Source organism: Myxine glutinosa, chromosome 2 (assembly GCF_964187855.1).
Source record: "Myxine glutinosa chromosome 2, kmMyxGlut1.1, whole genome shotgun sequence".
Classification (NCBI taxonomy): Eukaryota; Metazoa; Chordata; class Myxini; order Myxiniformes; family Myxinidae; genus Myxine; species Myxine glutinosa.
The window spans coordinates 60122425-60141658 of record NC_136262.1 but is presented as its reverse complement, the minus strand read 5'-3'; the positions used below and the strand labels follow the sequence as shown (position 1 = coordinate 60141658).

Here is a 19234-nt window from a genome sequence, read left to right as displayed (position 1 = left end):
CCAGCTTGGAAATGTGGTTTTCCCGTGAAAGATCATGGCTGATAGTGAGATAGTGAGACCCAAAAGCTTGAGTGACAGAGCATTATTTGAGAGGATTGTTGAGAAAGTAGATGGGAGGGTTGTCCAGATGGTCTTTACGGAGAGACATAATAAGAGTGTGAGATTTCTCAGGATTGAAAGACATGTTCCACTTGTTTGGCCAGTTTGTGATTTTATCCAGGTCTGCAGAAAGTGAAGACGCTGCTTCCTGACGATATGAGGGTTGAGATATGGAGCGGCAGAGAGTGGAGTCATCAGCAAAGAGGTAGAGAGAATTTTCCAGAGTCGAAGAGATCAATAATGAATACCAAAAAAGCGCATGGCCCAGAACACTGCCTTGAGGAACTCTAGCCTGAACAGGAAGGGGAGATGAGACAATTCCATTCAGGGCCACATGTTGACTGCGACCGGAGAGGAAGTCCATAAGCCATGTGTGGAGGGTTCCATGGATACCATACGAGGAGAGTTTGGTGAGCAGGGTGGGGTGCCAGACCATATTGAAGGTGTGAGATATGTCAAGGGAGACAGCTCTGATTTCCTGTTTGGCGATGAGGGCCTCCATCCATTGTTGAGAAAGCAGAAGCAGCATGTCCAGCATCGAATGACCTGGTCTGAATCCAAATTTGTGATCAGGAGATAAAGCCATTGGAGAAGAGGAAGGATTTGATGTCAGAAGCGATGATGGATTCCATGACCTTGCTGATTATTGGGAGCAGGCTGCTTGATCTGCAGTTGCAAGGATCTGTTTGTGCACCTTTTTTGTGTAAAGCGGTAATGTTTGCTGATTTCCAAGCAGATGGCAGATGACCTTGAGCAAAAAAGGGTGAAGAGAACAGAGAGAGGGTGAGATAGAGCAGCAGTGCAGGATTTTAGGACCCTTGGGCTGATGCTGTCTGGTCCAGTTGCAGAATCAGTCGATGTTTGACAGAAACTGTCCACCTTCAGGAGAGAAGGACACATATTCCGGAGCAGCTGGGTTGGACTGGTTAAGGTTGGTATGGAGAGTGATGGGTTTGGGACACAATATTTTGAGTCAAACAGAGAGTCGAGGCATTCGGCTTTTTCACGTGCGGTGTCAACTGTGTAGCCATTTCATGTAAGGTAGGGCATGGAGGGGGAACAAACACAAGAAACAGATTTGACCAGATGCCACCAGATTTGGAGGAGGACAGGTTTGAGAGTTCAGTGTTGAGAGTTGAGAGATATTGTTTCCTGCCTCTCCTGAATGTAGACAAACACTTGTTCAGAGCTTTGTGAAAGGAACTGAGATTATCTGCGGTTTGATTTGCCTTCCATGAGGCGAAGGCAAGTTGTTTCAGAGGAAACCAAGATTCAGTGTACCATCAACGGGAGGAAGGGTATGACAACTGAAGACGAAATGAGATAAATCTGTGCATGAGAGAGAGCAGTTTACTTTGGAAGAATTCCCAGGATGAGTTGATGTCAGAGGCAGTAGAGATGGGAGACCAGTCCAGATGATTGATGGCTGCTTGAAGACCATGCCAGTCTTCCTGAGTAAAATGCCAGACTTGTCCATGCTGGTTCTATGAGAATGGCCAGAGATCCACTTTAACAAGCAAATGATCAGATTAGAGCAGAAGAAGAACAGCAGACATTTGCAGGGAAGTTAGTCATAACCAATTCTGGAAGAGAAGATGCTCCATTGACTGAGATCCGGGTCGGTAAATTGACAGATTGTGTCAGTCCCAGTGAGTCACAGAAGTCCTTTGCTGAAGTGCCGTGGCTGGTGAGAGAAGTACCCACACCCACACCCAGCCAACTGGCATGGTGACAATTGAAGTCACCACATATGAGGAAGAGAGAGTTGGGATGGGTAGATAGAAGTTGGTCCATATTATCAGACAGCGAGATGTAAATGGAGTCATCACTTTTTGGTGGACGGTACAGCACACATATGAACAAAAGGTGGGAGCGGAGAGGAAGCCGTAGCCAGAGGTATTCTTGGGGGTGGGGTGGAGAGAGGGCAGTGCAGGGAGAGTGAGGAAGAGTTTTTGATAAAGATAGCAACCCCACCCCCAAGGCGAGGCTCAGGTCTATCATACTGGAGGAGGGAGTAACCAATGAGAGATATTAAGGAATCAGAGACATCTTGAAGGAGGAAAGTTTCTGTTAAGCAGATTAAGTCTGGTTTGTCAGAGGCAACCTGTATGGAGAGATCAATCAGGTTTGAGCAAAGGCCCAGGATGTTTGAGGTCCATACCGTTAAGGAATAGGAGGGAGGGGGGGCATCGGGTACAGGACAGTGGAGGGGAGGGGTAAGGTAAGATGAGGGCCGAGGGGGAAGAGGGAGAGGTAGGGAGAGCTGTTGATCGTGTGTCAAAGATTGCAGAAGAGCTAGGAAAAAGAGAATGATGAGGACAAAAGGTTTGATGGTGATGGGATGAGGAACAGTGAGGCATTGTTTGAGGGGGTGGGGGGGGGGGGGCAGAGAGAAGTAGAAGGTTGGAGGAGGTGGTGGTATGAGTTGAAGGGAGAGGAAGTGGGGAGGAGGCAGCTTTGAGGAGGAGGGGGGAGAGGGAAGAATTGGAGAAAAATGGTAGGGGGGGGGGGGGAGATTTGAAGGGGAGCGGTGAGGGGGGAGTTTTGAAGGGGAGGATGAGGGGGGAGATTTGAAGGGGAGAGGGGGGGAGGATATTTGAAGGGGAGGGGTGAGGGGGGAGTTTTGGAGGGGAGGGTGAGGGGGGAGATTTGAAGGGGAGAGGGGAGGAGGATATTTGAAGGGGAGGGGTGAGGGGGGAGTTTAGGAGGGGAGAGGTGAGGAGGGAGATTTGAATAGGAAGGGTGATGGGGGGGAGTTTAGGAGGGGAGGGGTGAGGAGGGAGATTTGAATAGGAAGGGTGATGGGGGGGGAGTTTAGGAGGGGAGGGGTGAGGAGGGAGATTTGAATAGGAAGGGTGATGGGGGGGGAGTTTAGGAGGGGAGGGGTGAGGAGGGAGATTTGAATAGGAAGGGTGATGGGGGGGGAGTTTAGGAGGGGAGGGGTGAGGAGGGAGATTTGAATAGGAAGGGTGATGGGGGGGGGAGTTTAGGAGGGGAGGGGTGAGGAGGAAGTTTAGAAAGTGTTGGACGATTTGTGAAAAACTAACATTTATTACAAACTGGGTTTATTGTGATTTTCAAGTTACAGATCCGTTTGAAAATGTTAGAGGAGGGGTGGAATGAAGGTGAGTTTAGAGAATGCAGAATGGAAGAACAGTGAGATATTGGAAAAAAAAATTAATGGAATGATTTGATGAGGAAATTGAAGAAAGCCTTTTAAGTAGGAAGAAGAAGAGCGTGTTGAATTATACCATTGAATACAACACTGCAACTTTTGATTCCTATTCAACTCACTTGGATAAATGTTTATCCTAAAAAAATTACCCCAAAGTACCAAGCATTTAAATTAGGGATAAAACACATTGAAGTGTTTTTTGAGAGACCGTGCCGACTGATTTTTCTGTCTAACCCAGACTGACTTGTATGATTGAAAGTTTAAACATTTTAAAACAAAACCGTGAAAATTGATCTGGGAAAATTCCCTGAAGTGAGGGCATGGATCTGAGAAAGAAGGAGAAAGGGTTGAACGAGTATGGGGAAGACTAGAATTGGAAAGTTGAGTATTGGCTGGAGAGATAGAGGAAAAAGGAGAAAAAGGGGGTGGGGCGAGACAACACGTGGTCGTGGGCGGAGGTGGGGACCGCGAGGAGAGAACGTTTTACCTTCAGTCATCCCACCCATCCAAGATCCTAGATCTTTCTTTTATAGAATGAAAAACATTTGAAGTGAATATTCATTGCTACCACTCATTAAAATAACCTGTACTGCACTGCATCTCATTGAGTCCTTTTTAATGGAGCCGCTTTGTGTCCTGACCCTTTGCTTCCAAGGTGCCAGAAATGGGATTAACATGGCTCTGGCATTAAAAACCTGAACTTTCAGAAAATTGGTGGGCTTGAGTTCTCTCCACATTCTGTTTAAAGGCAGTACCGGAGAGGGAAAGGTAATTGATTCCTATTCAACTTCCACTCAAGCTGTATGGAGAGGACGTGCAGTCTATACAATTGGAAAAGCCATTTCATAACCAAATGAAGAAGTCGGAGTGAACTTCATTTGGTTGTTCAAAAACGTGGATGCTGTGTTTCATGCAGAGTGAAACAGAATCTGGAATAATTGAATACTAGTTCGGGCAATCGTTTGAGATATTATTGCTTCCTTTTCTGAAAGATTTCTGCAAATGGCATCAGTTACATGAAAAATTATGTGGAGTTGTGTGCGTTGGTAGTAGGGAGTGGGTGGGGAGAGAAGACAGCTCAGTAGTCGAGTACTCGCCCTTCTGAGATGTCTCCTTTTCTGAGTTTCGGGCCTAACAAATAAAAACTACTGTCTGCAGTGCAAGTGCCATCCATTGGGAGTGGGAATTGTTGTGATTGGTACTACGTACTGCGTAGTGACGTCTGTGGGCGGGGCTTCAGTGGTTGATGGCGGCTCGTCATGATGGCCGTGTGCTCTGTGAGAGCTTGGTATCGTCTTTAATAAACCGCTTGATTAAAGGAGATTCCTGAACTTACTACATGGTGGCAGCGCGGGATCGTGAAGATCAACAAGCAGTTTGACGTTTGGTCTTGTTTTTCTTTGCGGATTACCACGGCGGCAAGTTCCGTGTTTTTTTCAACATGGCGAAGTTCCCGACAATGGACTGGACCAGCTCGGACCTGGCGGAGACCTTCAAGTTATTCAAGCAACGAACGAACTTGGTGCTGTCGGACGAGGGCATCGATACTAAAGCCAGACAGGCCATCAAGATTCAGATTGCTGTGGGAGACGAAGGACTGAGGCGGATCAATGCATCGACTCTGAGTGAGGATGATAAAAAAGGATCCGGATAAATTATATAAATTATTCGAGGATCAGTTGGACATTCATGTAAACTTTCGGATTCACCGGCTGGAAATGATGAGATTTCGGCAGCAAGAAGGAGAGTCCATTGATGATTTCGTCAACCGATGCCGACGGAAGGGAAGGTTGTGCAATTTCTCCGAAGCAGAACTCCCGGAATGGATTATCGAGTTGATTGTTGCGAGCACCCCACATGATGATTTTCAAAAGCATCTGCTCGACCAGGAGGTCGGGTACGACATGGACCTGGTTTTAAGTGAGGGACGCAAGTATGAAGCAATGGTAATCGGAAAGCAGGCCATCCAGAAGATGGAAGGGCCTTCATCGTCTGTGAATGCCATGACACATCGACAAAAGTGCAAAAAGTGTAGACTATCACATCCACCACGGAACTGCCCAGCATACAATGATTATTGTAAGTATTGTGGTGAACTGGGACACTGGGCCCGTTGTTGTGAAAATCCCAAACGGAGCACGAGATATGCTGATGGATACGAGTGGAGCCGCCGTCCTGAAATGGGTGGAAGAGGCCGTCGAGTCATCAGAAGCAAGTTGAGAGGTATGCTTCGGGGAAGTAACAATAAATGGGACCTCGGTGAATGAAGTGTCGGGGTATTGTACTGAAGGCGATGAAGACAGTTACGAAAGTGACACTGACGCATATGAACACACCAAGCCGTTTCACGTGATCAGGGTATCCGCACTGTGTATGAAGGAGACGAGGGATGAAGTGTACACATTGTTGAACATTGAATGCCCTGACATGAAAGGTGTATACAAACTGCAGTTGAAAGTGGATACAGGGGCGTCAGGGAATACTTTGCCAACGCGTATTGTGAAGGACATGTATGGAAACAAATGGATGTCAAAACTGACTCCGCTTGGTGGGACCAAGCTCACTGCTTACAATGGCAGTGAGATCAAGTGTCATGGAATCCTCAAGCTTTTGTGTCGATGTAAAGACTCAGATTGGTTCAAGTACAGGTTCTATGTGGTTGAAGTACCTGGACCTGCAGTACTTGGACTACCAGCGTGTGAACGGCTCAACATCGTCACCATAAACAGCATTGCTGGGCAATGGAGGACATTGCTGAAGGCTGCACCTCCAGCATCAAGGATTCCGAAACCAATGCGCCATGAGGAACAGGCCGACAAGGTGAATTCCGTGGATGATTTGAAAAGGCTGTTCCCGGACAGGTTTGACTGCATTGGGAATTTTAAAGGAAAAGTGAGGCTTCACCTAAAGCCTGATGCAAAGGCATCGATTGACGCACCAAGGAAGTGTAGTGTTCACATCAAAGGGAAGTTGAAGGAGGAACTAATGAAAATGGAAAAACAGGGTATCATCAGGAAAGTGGACTATCATACGGATTGGTGCTCTTCCATCTGTAATAGTGTAAAGAAAGATGGGAGCTTAAGAGTATGTCTCGATCCGAAACGCCTGAACTCTTGGCTGAAGAGGTGTCCACATAAAATACCGACATTAGACGAGCTGAACCCAGAATTTGCTGACGCCACAATATTCTCAAAATTAGATGCTCGGGCTGGTTATTGGGCTGTGCATCTGGATGAGGAAAGCCAGGATTTGACCACATTCCGCACACCTTTTGGGCGCTGGTGCTTCAAGAGATTGCCTTTTGGGTTATGTGTCAGCCAGGATCTGTTCCAGCAAGCCATAGAAAGCATACTCGAGCAAGCACCAAGCTGTATTGGTATCTCCGATGATGTGGCAGTATCAGGACGAACTGAAGAGGAGCATGATCGTAATCTTCTGAACCTGATGAAAGTAGCACGAAGAGAGGGTCTGGTTTTCAACTCTTTGAAATGTATCATCAAGACCGACCGTATCAACTTCTTTGGCTCGATCTACAGCAAACGAGGAATCTCACCTGATCCTGGGAAGATCTGCGACATCCGGAAGATGCCGTCACCGCAGGATAAGGAAGACTTGAGCCGATTCATTGGACTGATGAACTATCTGTCACCACATATTCCCCACTTTGCGGATAAAGTGGCACCCCTCCAAGATTTACTGAAGAATGGAGTGCCATTCATGTGGCAGGAAGACCATCAGTTTGCATTTGAGCAACTGAAACAGAGTGTTGATGCAGACGCCTGTCTAACATACTATCATCATGACAAGGAGACAGTTTTGGAAGTAGATGCGTCACAGAAGGGACTGGGTGCATGCCTTTTGCAGGATGACAAGCCTGTTGCTTTTGCGTCACGTACTCTGACACCCACTCAGTCTGCATATTCAAACATTGAACGAGAAACCCTGGCCCTTGTTGCTGACATACAGAAGTTCCATACTTATGTGTTTGGGAAACGCTTCAAGGTATACACAGACCACAAACCATTGGTCATGATCATCAGGAAACCGCTTAGAAGCGCCCCTCCACGGCTTCAGTGCCTTCTTGTGAAAATCCAAGGCTACGATTTTGATCTGGAGTATAAGGCCGGCCATGAGATGATGCTATCAGACACGCTGTCGAGGCTACCGAACCCAGAGAACAATCAGGAACTGCAGTTGGACACACGTGTAGATGGTATTGAGCTTGATGATGTGGATGATCATCATCGCTTTGACCTCATTGATTTCAGCTCAAGGAAACAGGACCAACTCGGAGAGTGTGGAAAGGCTGATAGAACCTTTCAAGCATTGCAGCAGGTTGTTCATCGAGGGTGGCCTGCTAGGATTACAGAGCTGCCTGTGGACCTATGTCCGTACTGGCCATACCGTGATGAAATTGGTATTTGTGACGGTGTTCTCTTCAAAGGTCGACAGATACTAATTCCAGAGCAGCTACGGAAGGATATCCTCGACCAGCTCCATGAGGCACACATGGGGATCGAAAAGACAAAACGTCTAGCACGCGAATGTGTTTACTGGCCAAGGATATATCTGGACATTGAGAGAGCTGTCAGAACATGTAAGGCATGTCAAGAGAACCAACCAGAACAAAGGCGTCAGGCTATGATAGCTCATGAGATACCAGCGGTACCATGGACAAAGGTAGCCAGTAATATGTGTGAGCTACATGGGCAGACCTATCTCTTGGTGACGGATTATTACACCAAGTACCCAGTTGTGAAGAGAATGGAATACACGACGAGCAGTGCAGTAGCCAAGGCCACATCTGAATGTTTCAGTATGTTCGGCCCACCTCTGGAGATCATATCGGACAATGGACCTCAATATGTGGGTAAGCCGTACCGTGATATGTATACCAAATGGAATGTAAAACACATGACAACATCGCCGAGGTATCCACGCAGTAATGGATTGGTTGAGAGACAAGTTCAAACAGTGAAGAACATGATCAAAAAGTGTATTAGATCAGGGAGTGACATAGATATTGCACTACAACACCTGAGGTGCACACCTGTAGATTCCCACCCCCCAAGTCCAAGCGAAATGCTGTTCAACCGGCCCATACGCACCAACCTACCAAGTCGTTTGTTGGTTCCTGCACAACAAAGGCATCAGGAAATTCAGGACGATTGAAGGAACGTGGAGATGGGATGGCGAAGCAATACAACAGAACGGCTGGGCCGCAATTACCTGAATTGGCTATTGGACATCGGGTTCGGATTCTGAACAAGGACACGCACCAATGGTACCCCGGGAAAGTTGTGGCTTGCTGTAATGAACCCCTCTCGTATATAGTACAGACGCCTAACGGGACGCATCTTCGAAGAACCAGGGCACACTTGCGTGAACTTCATCCACCCGATTGTGGCGCCAAGTGGAAGGACGAACCGACCCAACCAACACATCAAAGTCTACAAACTGCTCGACACGTACATTTCAACAACGACGCTTCAGCAATGGAAACTAATGGCTGCTCCAGCTCCAAGGATGACGAGAGTGCTGAGACAACAAGGCCGGACTCTCCGTACTCGACCAGATCAGGCCGTGTGATTCGAAAACCATTGAGATATCGTGATAGTGAATAACGACCACCAGAAATCAGCCCTTGTAATATTGGTGCAGAGACAATGCATTGATTGGAATGATTCTGTGTTTTCTCTGTTTTAGCTAATCATACTGAGCAGTAATTACATTTTGGTTCAGAGTTATAACAGTAACCCCAGATCCCATCTATGTGTGGTTCAAGTTGTGTCTGATTGTGTTTATTATTTTGATTTAGTTTAGTAGTGTTTTGTTGCCTACAAACATAATAATTTCAATGAAAGGGAGATGTTGTGATTGGTACTACGTACTGCGTAGTGACGTCTGGGGGCGGGGCTTCAGTGGTTGATGGCGGCTTGTCATGATGGCCGTGTGCTCTGTGAGAGCTTGGTAGCGTCTTTAATAAACCACTTGATTAAAGGAGATTCCTGAACTTACTACAGGAATAAGCCCCCATTTGCTTGCACTCACTTGTAATCTTCTAAACATCTTTATGGTGTTCTTGGTTAAGGTATACCTTTTGTTCGACATCTTGCCGAATTCCAAATGCTCCGTATTGTTCGACCACGAAGGTTGAACACTTATCTCAATGAGGAATTTCCTGGGATATAAATGTCATTGTTGTTATATAATGCTCTACATATATATTTACATGACAGCACAACAGATTCATTGTTGGATGTCATGTACCAGAGTTCAATTGATGTACTTTGTTGTTTGTGCTTTGATTTTAATTGATTGTATTCCTTTTTTTCAGGCTGGGGGAAGGAAGGGTGGGAGAGACACTGGAATATAAACCAAGACACATCATGGTATGCAAGTTTACAAATCATGGTATTCACGTCAAGAAGTACATGAGTAAAACTCACACGTACATACGCATGCATTTCTAAGAATGAATATCTCAAGATCTGAAAAACCGAGTCAAATCTTCAATATTTATCGAATTCATAAACCTCTTAAGCCACAGCAAACAAGCTGGCACAGTTCCAGTCTTGCCTTTGTGAAATTTAAATTTAGAGTAAAGTTTTGAAAGACTCACATAGGCCAGGATGATTTGTTATTTTTACCCTAAAAGTACAAGTGGAATCTCAAGAGTTCTTTGACTGTACGGATTTTCTGAACTTTTGTCTTTTTTTTTTTTTTTTACTGCAGCCACTCTTGCAGAACCCTTTTAAATCTGAAGTGCTGATACTTACGCAAAAAGAAAACTGACCATGTAAAATAAAGATCTAGTGTGGTTGAAATAATTTCATTATTTTTAAAGAAAAACAAGAAAAACTTCATGTTTTGAATGGATAAAACTGTTGCTTCTTCAGGACTTTAAATTGATTTGGCCGCGTGAATCGGTTCCAACTATTTTGTTTGCTTGGACGAGAAGGGTTCTGCAAGCTCAGAGGTCACCAACATAAATTTCTTTAATGATTCCCTTCTGTTTAATTGAAGTTTTTAATTTTTATAAGAGCTTTCTTTTGTTTTAGTCTTTATGATCATTAATACGACGGTGTCTAACTGTCCGTTTCCTATCTCCTCTCTCTCCGCTTTGCGCATCGTCACCAAACCTCGTATGTTTAATTAAAATAGTCTTGCAATTCAGCTGAGGGAATCTAAGTTTTCTTAGCTCCTACTTTTATTCCGTTAAGTCCAGTCGGAAGGAGACTTTTGTTACAAAAGCGTTCACTATGTAGGACGACATCACAGCATTCCGGTGGATGATGCTTCAACCCCAACCATTCCGGGATTGTTGTTGTTGGCTCCGTTTAACCCATTCATCATGGGAATGTTGTTGTTCTACAGCCTTCCTGTCATAGCAAATCCAATACTACCTACCCCATGACCAATTTTTAACAGGTATATTGAGCAGTTGTCATTCTTAAACAATTGTTAAAAATCTGTTGCTGCAACTCTTTCAGATTCTCTTTTCTCTCTAATGAGAATAAAATCAAAAGTCTCAGATCCAATGCAAAGCTTCAATTTAAATCATTTATATTTGAAGATGGAAAAGTGTTTGCACAATTGTATTGCGGAGTGTCATTATATTTCCACTATGAACTTTGCTGCCTTGGTCTTTGTTACACTGGTGAGGTTGAGTTTGGTCTATTTGCTCACAAAGCAATTTTTTGTTTTATACGTGAGCATCTGTCAGACCACTATTTACTTATCGTTGAGTGCTTGCAATTAGTTTTTCTCCACTGACTCATGTGGGTTATAATCCCATTACTGCTCAATCCCACCAACTCATACGAGCAAGCGTGACGAGTAAGCCAATCACCACATAACATGCATTGAGGGAGGTCTTCGTCTTGCAGCGGATTCAAAATAGCTGATTTCATGCATCGGTGTAATTTAAACGTTGCTAGTACAGTTGGAGTACAACTCAGAGTTGATATACACCTTGCATTACATAAGGTTGCTCAACCATCAAGAAAGAATTGATTGCAAAAAACGTCTCTGCGCAAGTTTGAGTCTTGGGGCGGAAACATGCATTGCTTTTGAGCAAGCAAATGGAGTTCGACTGGGACTTCTTCCGTTGTGATAAAATGGAAATTGGGACTAAGATATCCTTTAAGCAGTCTTTAGCCACCCTCACCATACTTGAGCCTTAAATCTCATAAATTGAATGCTAAATGAGGATGGTGGACATATTTCATTACCATCACCACATCTTCAAATAAACAGATTGATTGATTTATTAAAATTAGCTTAGAATTGGAAAAAAAAACAATGCCTAAATTTTGCTTTTATTTGGATACAAATATATTTCAACCTTAGTTATAACACATTACTTGCAGGAGTCACCAAGAGGAAAATCTTGTCACGAGAAATGATCAGATTAATCTTTGCCTCATTGCAATACTTGAGGGATAATTGTGAATTTTTTAGTTGGGGGTGCACTTCCACTCAATCTAAATAATCAGTTTGATCTACCTGTGTGTAGATTGCATCTACCTTTTGTGCCGCGATTAAGTGCGTGGTGGCAACGGGTCCACAGCAGTTTTTTTTAGAGGATGTGGATTTGTGTCTCCTAGGAGAACGCAGCTGGAAGAGTTGGTAAGCAAGAAAGCAGTGCAATGATCAAGAGAAAGATTTTGGAATCTAAACCACCCAGGAAGGTGAGAGATGGGAGGCCTGGTGTGCTCTTTTCTGGCATTATAACCAAAACCATGGATGTACCATGCTTCTCCATGTCAATTGCTCAATTCACTCCATTCCAACAGCAGTAGCTTTCGGCCATTCTTAACAGATGCAGCTGGAGTTTGCAAACAAAGCAAATTGCTTCCATAAAATAGAACACCTTGTACCCTCAGGCAGTCTTGAGAAACAAGGACATAAGCTGGATCGGCGATCAGCAAATTTGATTTGGTGTGGACGTAAAATGCCTAATATTTAGCCCAAGTTTATTTAGGTCCTAATCATGCTAAACTGAAGGGTTTTGAAAGTTCCACAAAGGCGATTTGTGTTCTACAGTGTTCAAGTATGTAATTTTATTGAATTAAAATAAAGATTTTAATGGTTGCAGATTTTTTGACCGGAAGTTTACTGCCGTTGATGCAGCGTCTTTTACACCACCTTATTTAACACATTAAATCAGTTATTTGTGCTTCTTGTTTTGTGTCCTTTATAAAGTCCTTAAAAACACTAAGTTTCCTGTTTGGAATGATTTTCAATGTTTTTTAATATCAGACAGGCAGACAGACTTTAAAATATTATCTCGCTCCTCTGCGCATGCGCGATCGAACCAAATGCTTAACCCCGCTTTCCACTTCGTGTCTGCAGGGTAAAAAAAGGAAATTGAATCCTTTGTGCACATTGCACCACCAGTAGTTTGAGATTTGTTGTTTAATGAAGATTATTCTTGATGGTGAAGACTATTGTTGATCTGTGTCAGCGGACAGGTAGAACAATGGATGGAATCGAGAGAGCAGTAATTGAGGTATGCTATTTGCCATGGGAAGCACTGATAAGCTAACGTATCGGATGTTAACCTCTTGCTCCGGCGATGCGTTACCTCCCAAAACATCTCCTTTTTTCCAATGGCAGATAGCACACCTTAATCAATGCTCTGTTGATTACATCCATTGATTTGTTGTTCTTTTGCCTTGAGAGTGCAACTGACAGAGAAATTGACCTGAAGCAATCAATAGTATTTTGCAATAAAGCGAGACTTGGATAAATATTCATCCTAAAAAAATTACCCCAAAGTACCAAGCATTTAAATTAGGGATAAAACACATTGAAGTGCTTTTTGAGAGACTGTGCCGACTGATTTTTCTGTCTAATGCCCAATCACCCAGACTGACTTGCACGATTGAATTTAATTTATTTTCACTCCTTTGGCCAAACGATGGAGGGTATTAAGGAGAGTGTTTTGCACCAGGCAAGTGTCAACCAGAATTTGTTGATTTTCATGGGAAATGATGTGGAAGGCCGAGTCTGGCAGACATATCCTTATACAGTAAGTTAATGTGACACACTACAACATGGCTCCATATGTAATGATGTCAAAACATTCCGAATATTTGCTGCTGCTCTCCTTAACACCCACAAGTGTTAATGAGAGAAGTGGTGATATGGTATGTGTTGTGAAAATAAAGAAGTGGAAGAGCCTTCGTAGGCGTGGGGTATATTGGATACCGTAAAATGGGGTGAATAGGGACAGCAAGGTGAATAGGGACACAAACTGAAACTTTTTCGGAAACTCCGAAAAACGAAACGAAACGATTTAAACGAAAAGTTCGGAAACTTTTTTCGCTGAAAATTGATAACCATACTGATTTGTTGATATTTGGGTTGAAAGTGTTCTCTTGTTTTTTTTTTAAAGCAACTTATAGTCCCTATTAACCTCATATATGGGTTAAATAGGAATAAATAGGATTTTTATGGCCGTCCCTATTCACCCCATTTTACGGGTGAATAGGGACAGTCACTAATACAAAAAATAATAATCAATAAACAATCCTGAGTTTCCAACTTATTGCTAAATTGATAGCTCAGATGGATGTACATAATATGCGCCCATAATATAAACCATGGTGCCAATGAAAAAAAATATGGGATAAAAAGTTTCTCCAAACTGTCCCTATTTCTTGATTATTTTTTTTTGTATTAGTGACTGTCCCTATTCACCCGTAAAACGGGGTGAATAGGGACAGCCATAAAAATCCTATTTATTCCTACTTAACCCATATATGGGGTTAATAGGGACTATAAGTTGCTTTTTAAAAAAACAAGAGAACACTTTCAACCCAAATATCAACAAATCAGTATGGTTATCAATTTTCAGCGAAAAAAGTTTCCGAACTTTTTTTCAGTTCGTGTCCCTATTCACCCCCATTTTACGGTACCTATTTATGGGCGAGCACTCGGTGTGCGAGGGGGGGTCAGTATCTTGTCTGCTGAATGAGTTATTCAGACATGAGCGCTGGATATTCTTGGTAAGAAGTGACTGGGATTGATGACTGATGTTTAGAATGCTTGACTTTGCTTTATTCGATTTGTAGGACTGATGAAATTATTGCCTGTTGTGTAGGATGCCAAAGATCGATTTGAATAAAGCCTCGTATCTTGAAGTGAGGTCTGGAAACCTTTTCAATACAGTATGTAAAGATGATAATACCAACACAAATCTTCACTCCTTAATCTTTGGTAACAAGTGAAATTTCAAGTGACATCTTCTGAGATACATGTGTCTGCTTTGATTTCGGCCACTGAGCATCATTTTGTGGACAAATACATAATCAGACTATCAACCAGAATCATCCGTTTCAGATTTGAAGCCTTTTGAGATGCTGGTGAATGCTGGTTCTTCAAGATGTGTGATGTATTACTAATGTATATATGACTCTTTCTAACTACTCACTGACTTGTATTGACTCATTCACTCATATAAATGTCCTTCTACCCATCCCATGATCTGTATCTCAGATTGTTAAATTTGGGAATCTTGAGAAGTCCAATTTGGAATGGTTTGTTTGCAGACAAAAATCAAACCCCCCTCACGTTATTTTACAGTGTCAAACTCATCTGTGTCAGTACTCTCCCCCACATTTCCTACTTTAAGCCCTCGTCCTTCGAAACCCCACCTCTTCTACCGGTCCCCTCTTCAGCATCCGTCCACTTCATGTCCTCTCTTTCTGCATCCACCCTCACCACAGACTCTCCAAGCTTCCGCCTCAACCCACCCACCCCAAGCTTACCCCTTACCCCACTCTCTCCAAGCTCCCCCATCACCATACCCCCTCAAAGCTTCCCCCTCACCCCACACACACACAAAGATTCCTCATCACCCCACCCCTCAAAGCTTCCTCCTCACACCACCCCTCAAAGTTTTCCGCTCACCTCACCCCCTCTCAGCTTCCCCCTTATCCTGCCCCCTCTCAGCTTCCCCCTTATCCTGCCCCCTCTCAGCTTCCCCCTTATCCTGACCCCTCCCAGCTTCCCCTTTATCCTGCCTCCTCTCAGCTACCTCCTCGTTCCGCCCCTCTTACCTACCCCTTGTCATGCCCCTCTCAGCTTCCCCCTCGACCTGGCCCCTCTTGGCTTCCACCTCGTCCCACCCGTCCAATTTCCACCCCATCCTGCACCGTCTGAGCCTCCCCTCCCCCATCTCTAACCCCCCCAGCCTCCCACCCGTCTCGTATCCTTCCAACGCCTCCTCCCTTGTCCCTCGCTGTGTTGACCTCAAACATCTGAGGCCTCCGCTCCAATCTGTGATGGATATTTAAATCCAGGCCACTGCTAATAAACCAGACATCATCTGTTTCACAAAATCCTTCCTTCAACAGAACAACCCTGACACCTTAGTGTCTCTCCCTGGATATTGTCTCCTTCGTTTTGATAGGTCTGAACCCCACCCTAGCGGTGGCATATCACTTTACATCAACAACTCAATTTCTCACTGGCTGTGTAATGACCTTAAACTTCCCAACTCCCAGAAGTACCTTTGGCTGTGACTTCCCCTCTGCTTCCACCTCTTGTTTGTATGTGTGTTGTACTGACCTCCAAACACTGACGACTCTATCTAAATCTCTCTCAGATAACATAGTCATAGACCAACTTTAAATCACTCATTCCAACTCTATTCTTCCTCATATGTGGTGATTTAAATTGTTACCCTGATAATTGGCTGGGTGTTGGTACCTCTCTCACCAGCCATGGCACTCCAGGAAAGGACTTATGTGACTCTGAGGGACTGACTCAATCTGGAACGTTCCAACCTGGATTTCTACCAATGGCAAATCCTCCCTTCTGGCCTTGGTGAGCTGCCTCAACATCTCTGGCTATTCTCAGGGAGCTGCCTCAACACCTGTGTGTCTTGCAGTGCACTCAAGCAGATTGGCAGGGCCTGCAGGCATCTCTCTTCAGGACTGGTCTCCATCTATCTACTGACCCTGATGTTAACTCAGCCTGGGACTTCTTCCACATAAACCTGCTCTCTCTTATGCACAGATTCATCCCATATTGTCTTCAGTGAAAAAAATACATAACACTACCCTTATTCCTGCTCATGGCACACTGAATCCTGTGGTGAGGCAGTTCCTCTGAAACAACTTGTCTTCTCTTCCTGCAAAGCAAACCTGACTGAAGGCAATCTCAGCTCATTCCACAAAGCTGATAATATAACTATGTGTGCACTCTCAGGAGAACCAGAAAACAACATCTGTTCAACCTCAAGTTGGAACTTTCAAACTTCTCTCACTCCGCTAAAACCTGGTGGCACCCTGCTAAGTCTGTCTCCGGAGTATGCTCCCCTTCCATGCCTTCCCTCACTTTAAATGGCATCACAATGACTCCATTCGGGAGAAGGGTGGATGCCTCAATTATGGGGTTCCTTCCAAATTTGGTATTCCCAAACCCTCACTCTATGTACCCATCCTTCCCTGTCGTACCCAACTGCTCATGGACTCTGTGTCTTTTGCACTTGAGAAGTTGGAGAAGGTATTTTCGACGCTCAAGTCTGATTCAGCAACTGCATTAGAGGGAATCAGCTCATGTGCCCTAAAAACCTGCTCTGCTGCTCTTGAATATCCACTTTCTGCTCTTGAATATCCACTTTCTGCTCTTTTTACCGTGTCATTTGCCTGAGGTCATCTTGCATCTGCTTAGAAATCAGCTAACATCACTGCATTACATTAAAAGGTGAAAAAAAATCAATCCCCTTAATGACAGACATATCTGTTTACTTCCCTTAATTCCTTAATTAGCAAGGTCATGGAATCAATCATCGCAGTTGATATGAAATCTTTCCTTTTCTCCAATGGCCTCATCTCAAATCACCAATTCGGATTCATACCATGTCACTCCACCTTGGACATGCTGCTTCTACTCGCCCAACAATGGATGAAGGGCCTTCATGTTGGACATGAGATCAGGGCCGTCTGTCTGGACATACAGTATCCTGTGCTTTCAACACAGTCTGACATACAGCCTTGCTCTCCAAACTCTCTGACTATGGCATGCAAGGCCAACTCAACACATGGCTTACTGACTTCCTCGACTGTCTTAGCCAATGTGTGGCTCTCAATGGGATCCTCTGACCTCCTCTTCCTGTCAAGGCTGGAACACCCCGAGGCAGTTTTCTGGGCCCAGTCTTATTCCTTTTTTAATCTTTTTTTTCTATACTCAGTCGAGGCTCGAAGCTTGTCCTGATCTTCATCAATGATCTCTCTGACTTTATAGCAAATTTCCCTTTATACTTTTGCTGATGACTTTGTTGTGACATCCCTCATCCTTCAGACAGGCAGGCGACAGCCTCTTCCCTCTCTTCTGACCTTGACAAAATCATAAGATGGTCAAACACTTGGAATATGTCTTTCAATGCTGACAAATCTCACACTCTCATTATCTCTCTCTCCGAAAGGACCATCTGGCAAACCCTCCTAGTTTCTTAACAATCCTCTTGAGGAAGTTCAGTCTTTCAAACTCCTAGGTCTCAATATCAGCCATGATCTTTCTTGGGCAAACCACATTTCAAAGTTGGCCTCCAAAGCCAGTTGCCAACTAGGCATTCTCCGTCGTACAAAGTCCTTGCTTGGCACACCTGAACTCCTATTCACCTACAAGGCCTTCATCCATGGCTTGATGGAGTACTGCACTCCATTCTTGGCTGGCTCCCCTGCCTCACACCTTGCTTGGCTTGATGCCATGGAAACCAAGGTCTTCAAGATAATTGGAATTTCTCACGATGAAGCAAGGTCCACGGGCTTATCACTTTCCCATCACAGACAGGTCGGTCATCTTGCTGTCTTCTATCACCTCCTTTCTTGTCTTGAACCCTCTGGTCTTTCCATGTTTCGTCTCCCCCATGTTTCTGCAGGGTGCACCATGCAGGGAGAGCAGTATTCCATCAAGCTGTGGATGAAGGCCTTGTATGAACTTCTTCAAGAGGATAGTTTAGAAGGTACATGGTAGGGTTTGCCAGACGGTTCTTTCGGACAGAGAGAGTGCGGGAGTGATACTGAGATTTTTGTCAGCAATGAGATTGAAATGCAATTGAAATTTCACATTTATTCTGGCAGAGGCCATTCAACAATTCCAAGTATTTCCAAGTCTTTCTGCTCCAGTCTGTACTGATTGCCAGGAGTAACACCAGCCTGGTCCAATATTGCAAAATCTAGACATCCTAAACTAAATGCCCATATTTTTTTGGTCTCTCCCTGAACTGTACAGCTGAAGGAGCATTCTGCTTGTGAACCTTAATGTTTACTGTCATAGTTAGTTCTTTTGTCCAGGACACATTTGTGTGCCAAATCGTCTCATGTTCATGCATTCACATTTCTCTCAATCACTGCCCTTTAAACTTGTGTTGTTTCTAGTTTGCGTATCCCTTTGGTCCATCTTCCTCATTTTCTGGATCTTAAAGGGATAACGACCTCGCCCAGTCCCGCAAGAATTCAAATTGTCCTTCATTTCCTGGATGAACGGGCTGAATTTCCATGGCTGTCAGCTATCTTCAGATGGAATGGCCTCATGTGAAGTTGTGATGTGATGGGATTTTGGATTTTCCTGTGATGCAAACACACATTTTTATTTCCCAATTCCACAAACTCATCAGCCAAGCCTGCTGTGTGAAGTAGTGAATATCTGTCATGATAAGGTAACTTCAGTAATGGTATAAAGCAATTTATTCTTGCAGGAGAACATCTTGTCATGGTGACTTGTTCAGTGTCCACAAAGTGGCTTCAAACACTACTTTAGGGGCACCATGTACATGTCTGTCAGTTACTGTCAGATTAACCATCCACAACTGGAAAGAGAATGAATAACTATTTCCACAGTCCAATCCCATCACCATTGCTGTGCAACATTATTACCTGCAAAATCGAAGATTTTTCAAGTATATTGGTCGGTTCCGTTTGTGGTTCTGTCTGTTTGTTTGTC

The 19234-nt window shown here is 44.2% G+C and overlaps 1 protein-coding gene across 9 annotated transcripts in view; it reads left to right on the top strand.

Annotated features, from left to right (window-relative positions):
• Window positions 1–19234, top strand: part of LOC137421761 (DNA (cytosine-5)-methyltransferase 3A) — a 240098-nt gene that overhangs the window by 90006 nt on the left and 130858 nt on the right. For 6 of the 9 annotated variants that reach the window (XR_013622675.1, XM_068108125.2, XM_068108130.2 and 3 more), the window contains exons 2-3: window positions 9612–9666; window positions 11884–11967. Coding sequence is in view for 7 of the 9 variants with exons in the window: in XM_068108125.2 (XP_067964226.2) it covers window positions 9664–9666; window positions 11884–11967 (87 nt within the window). In the remaining 2 variants the exon portion in view is untranslated. Of the gene's footprint in view, window positions 1–9611; window positions 9667–11883; window positions 11968–19234 lie in introns of those variants that run through there. The other 3 variants (XM_068108127.2, XM_068108126.2, XM_078773340.1) reach the window with 2 other exon arrangements.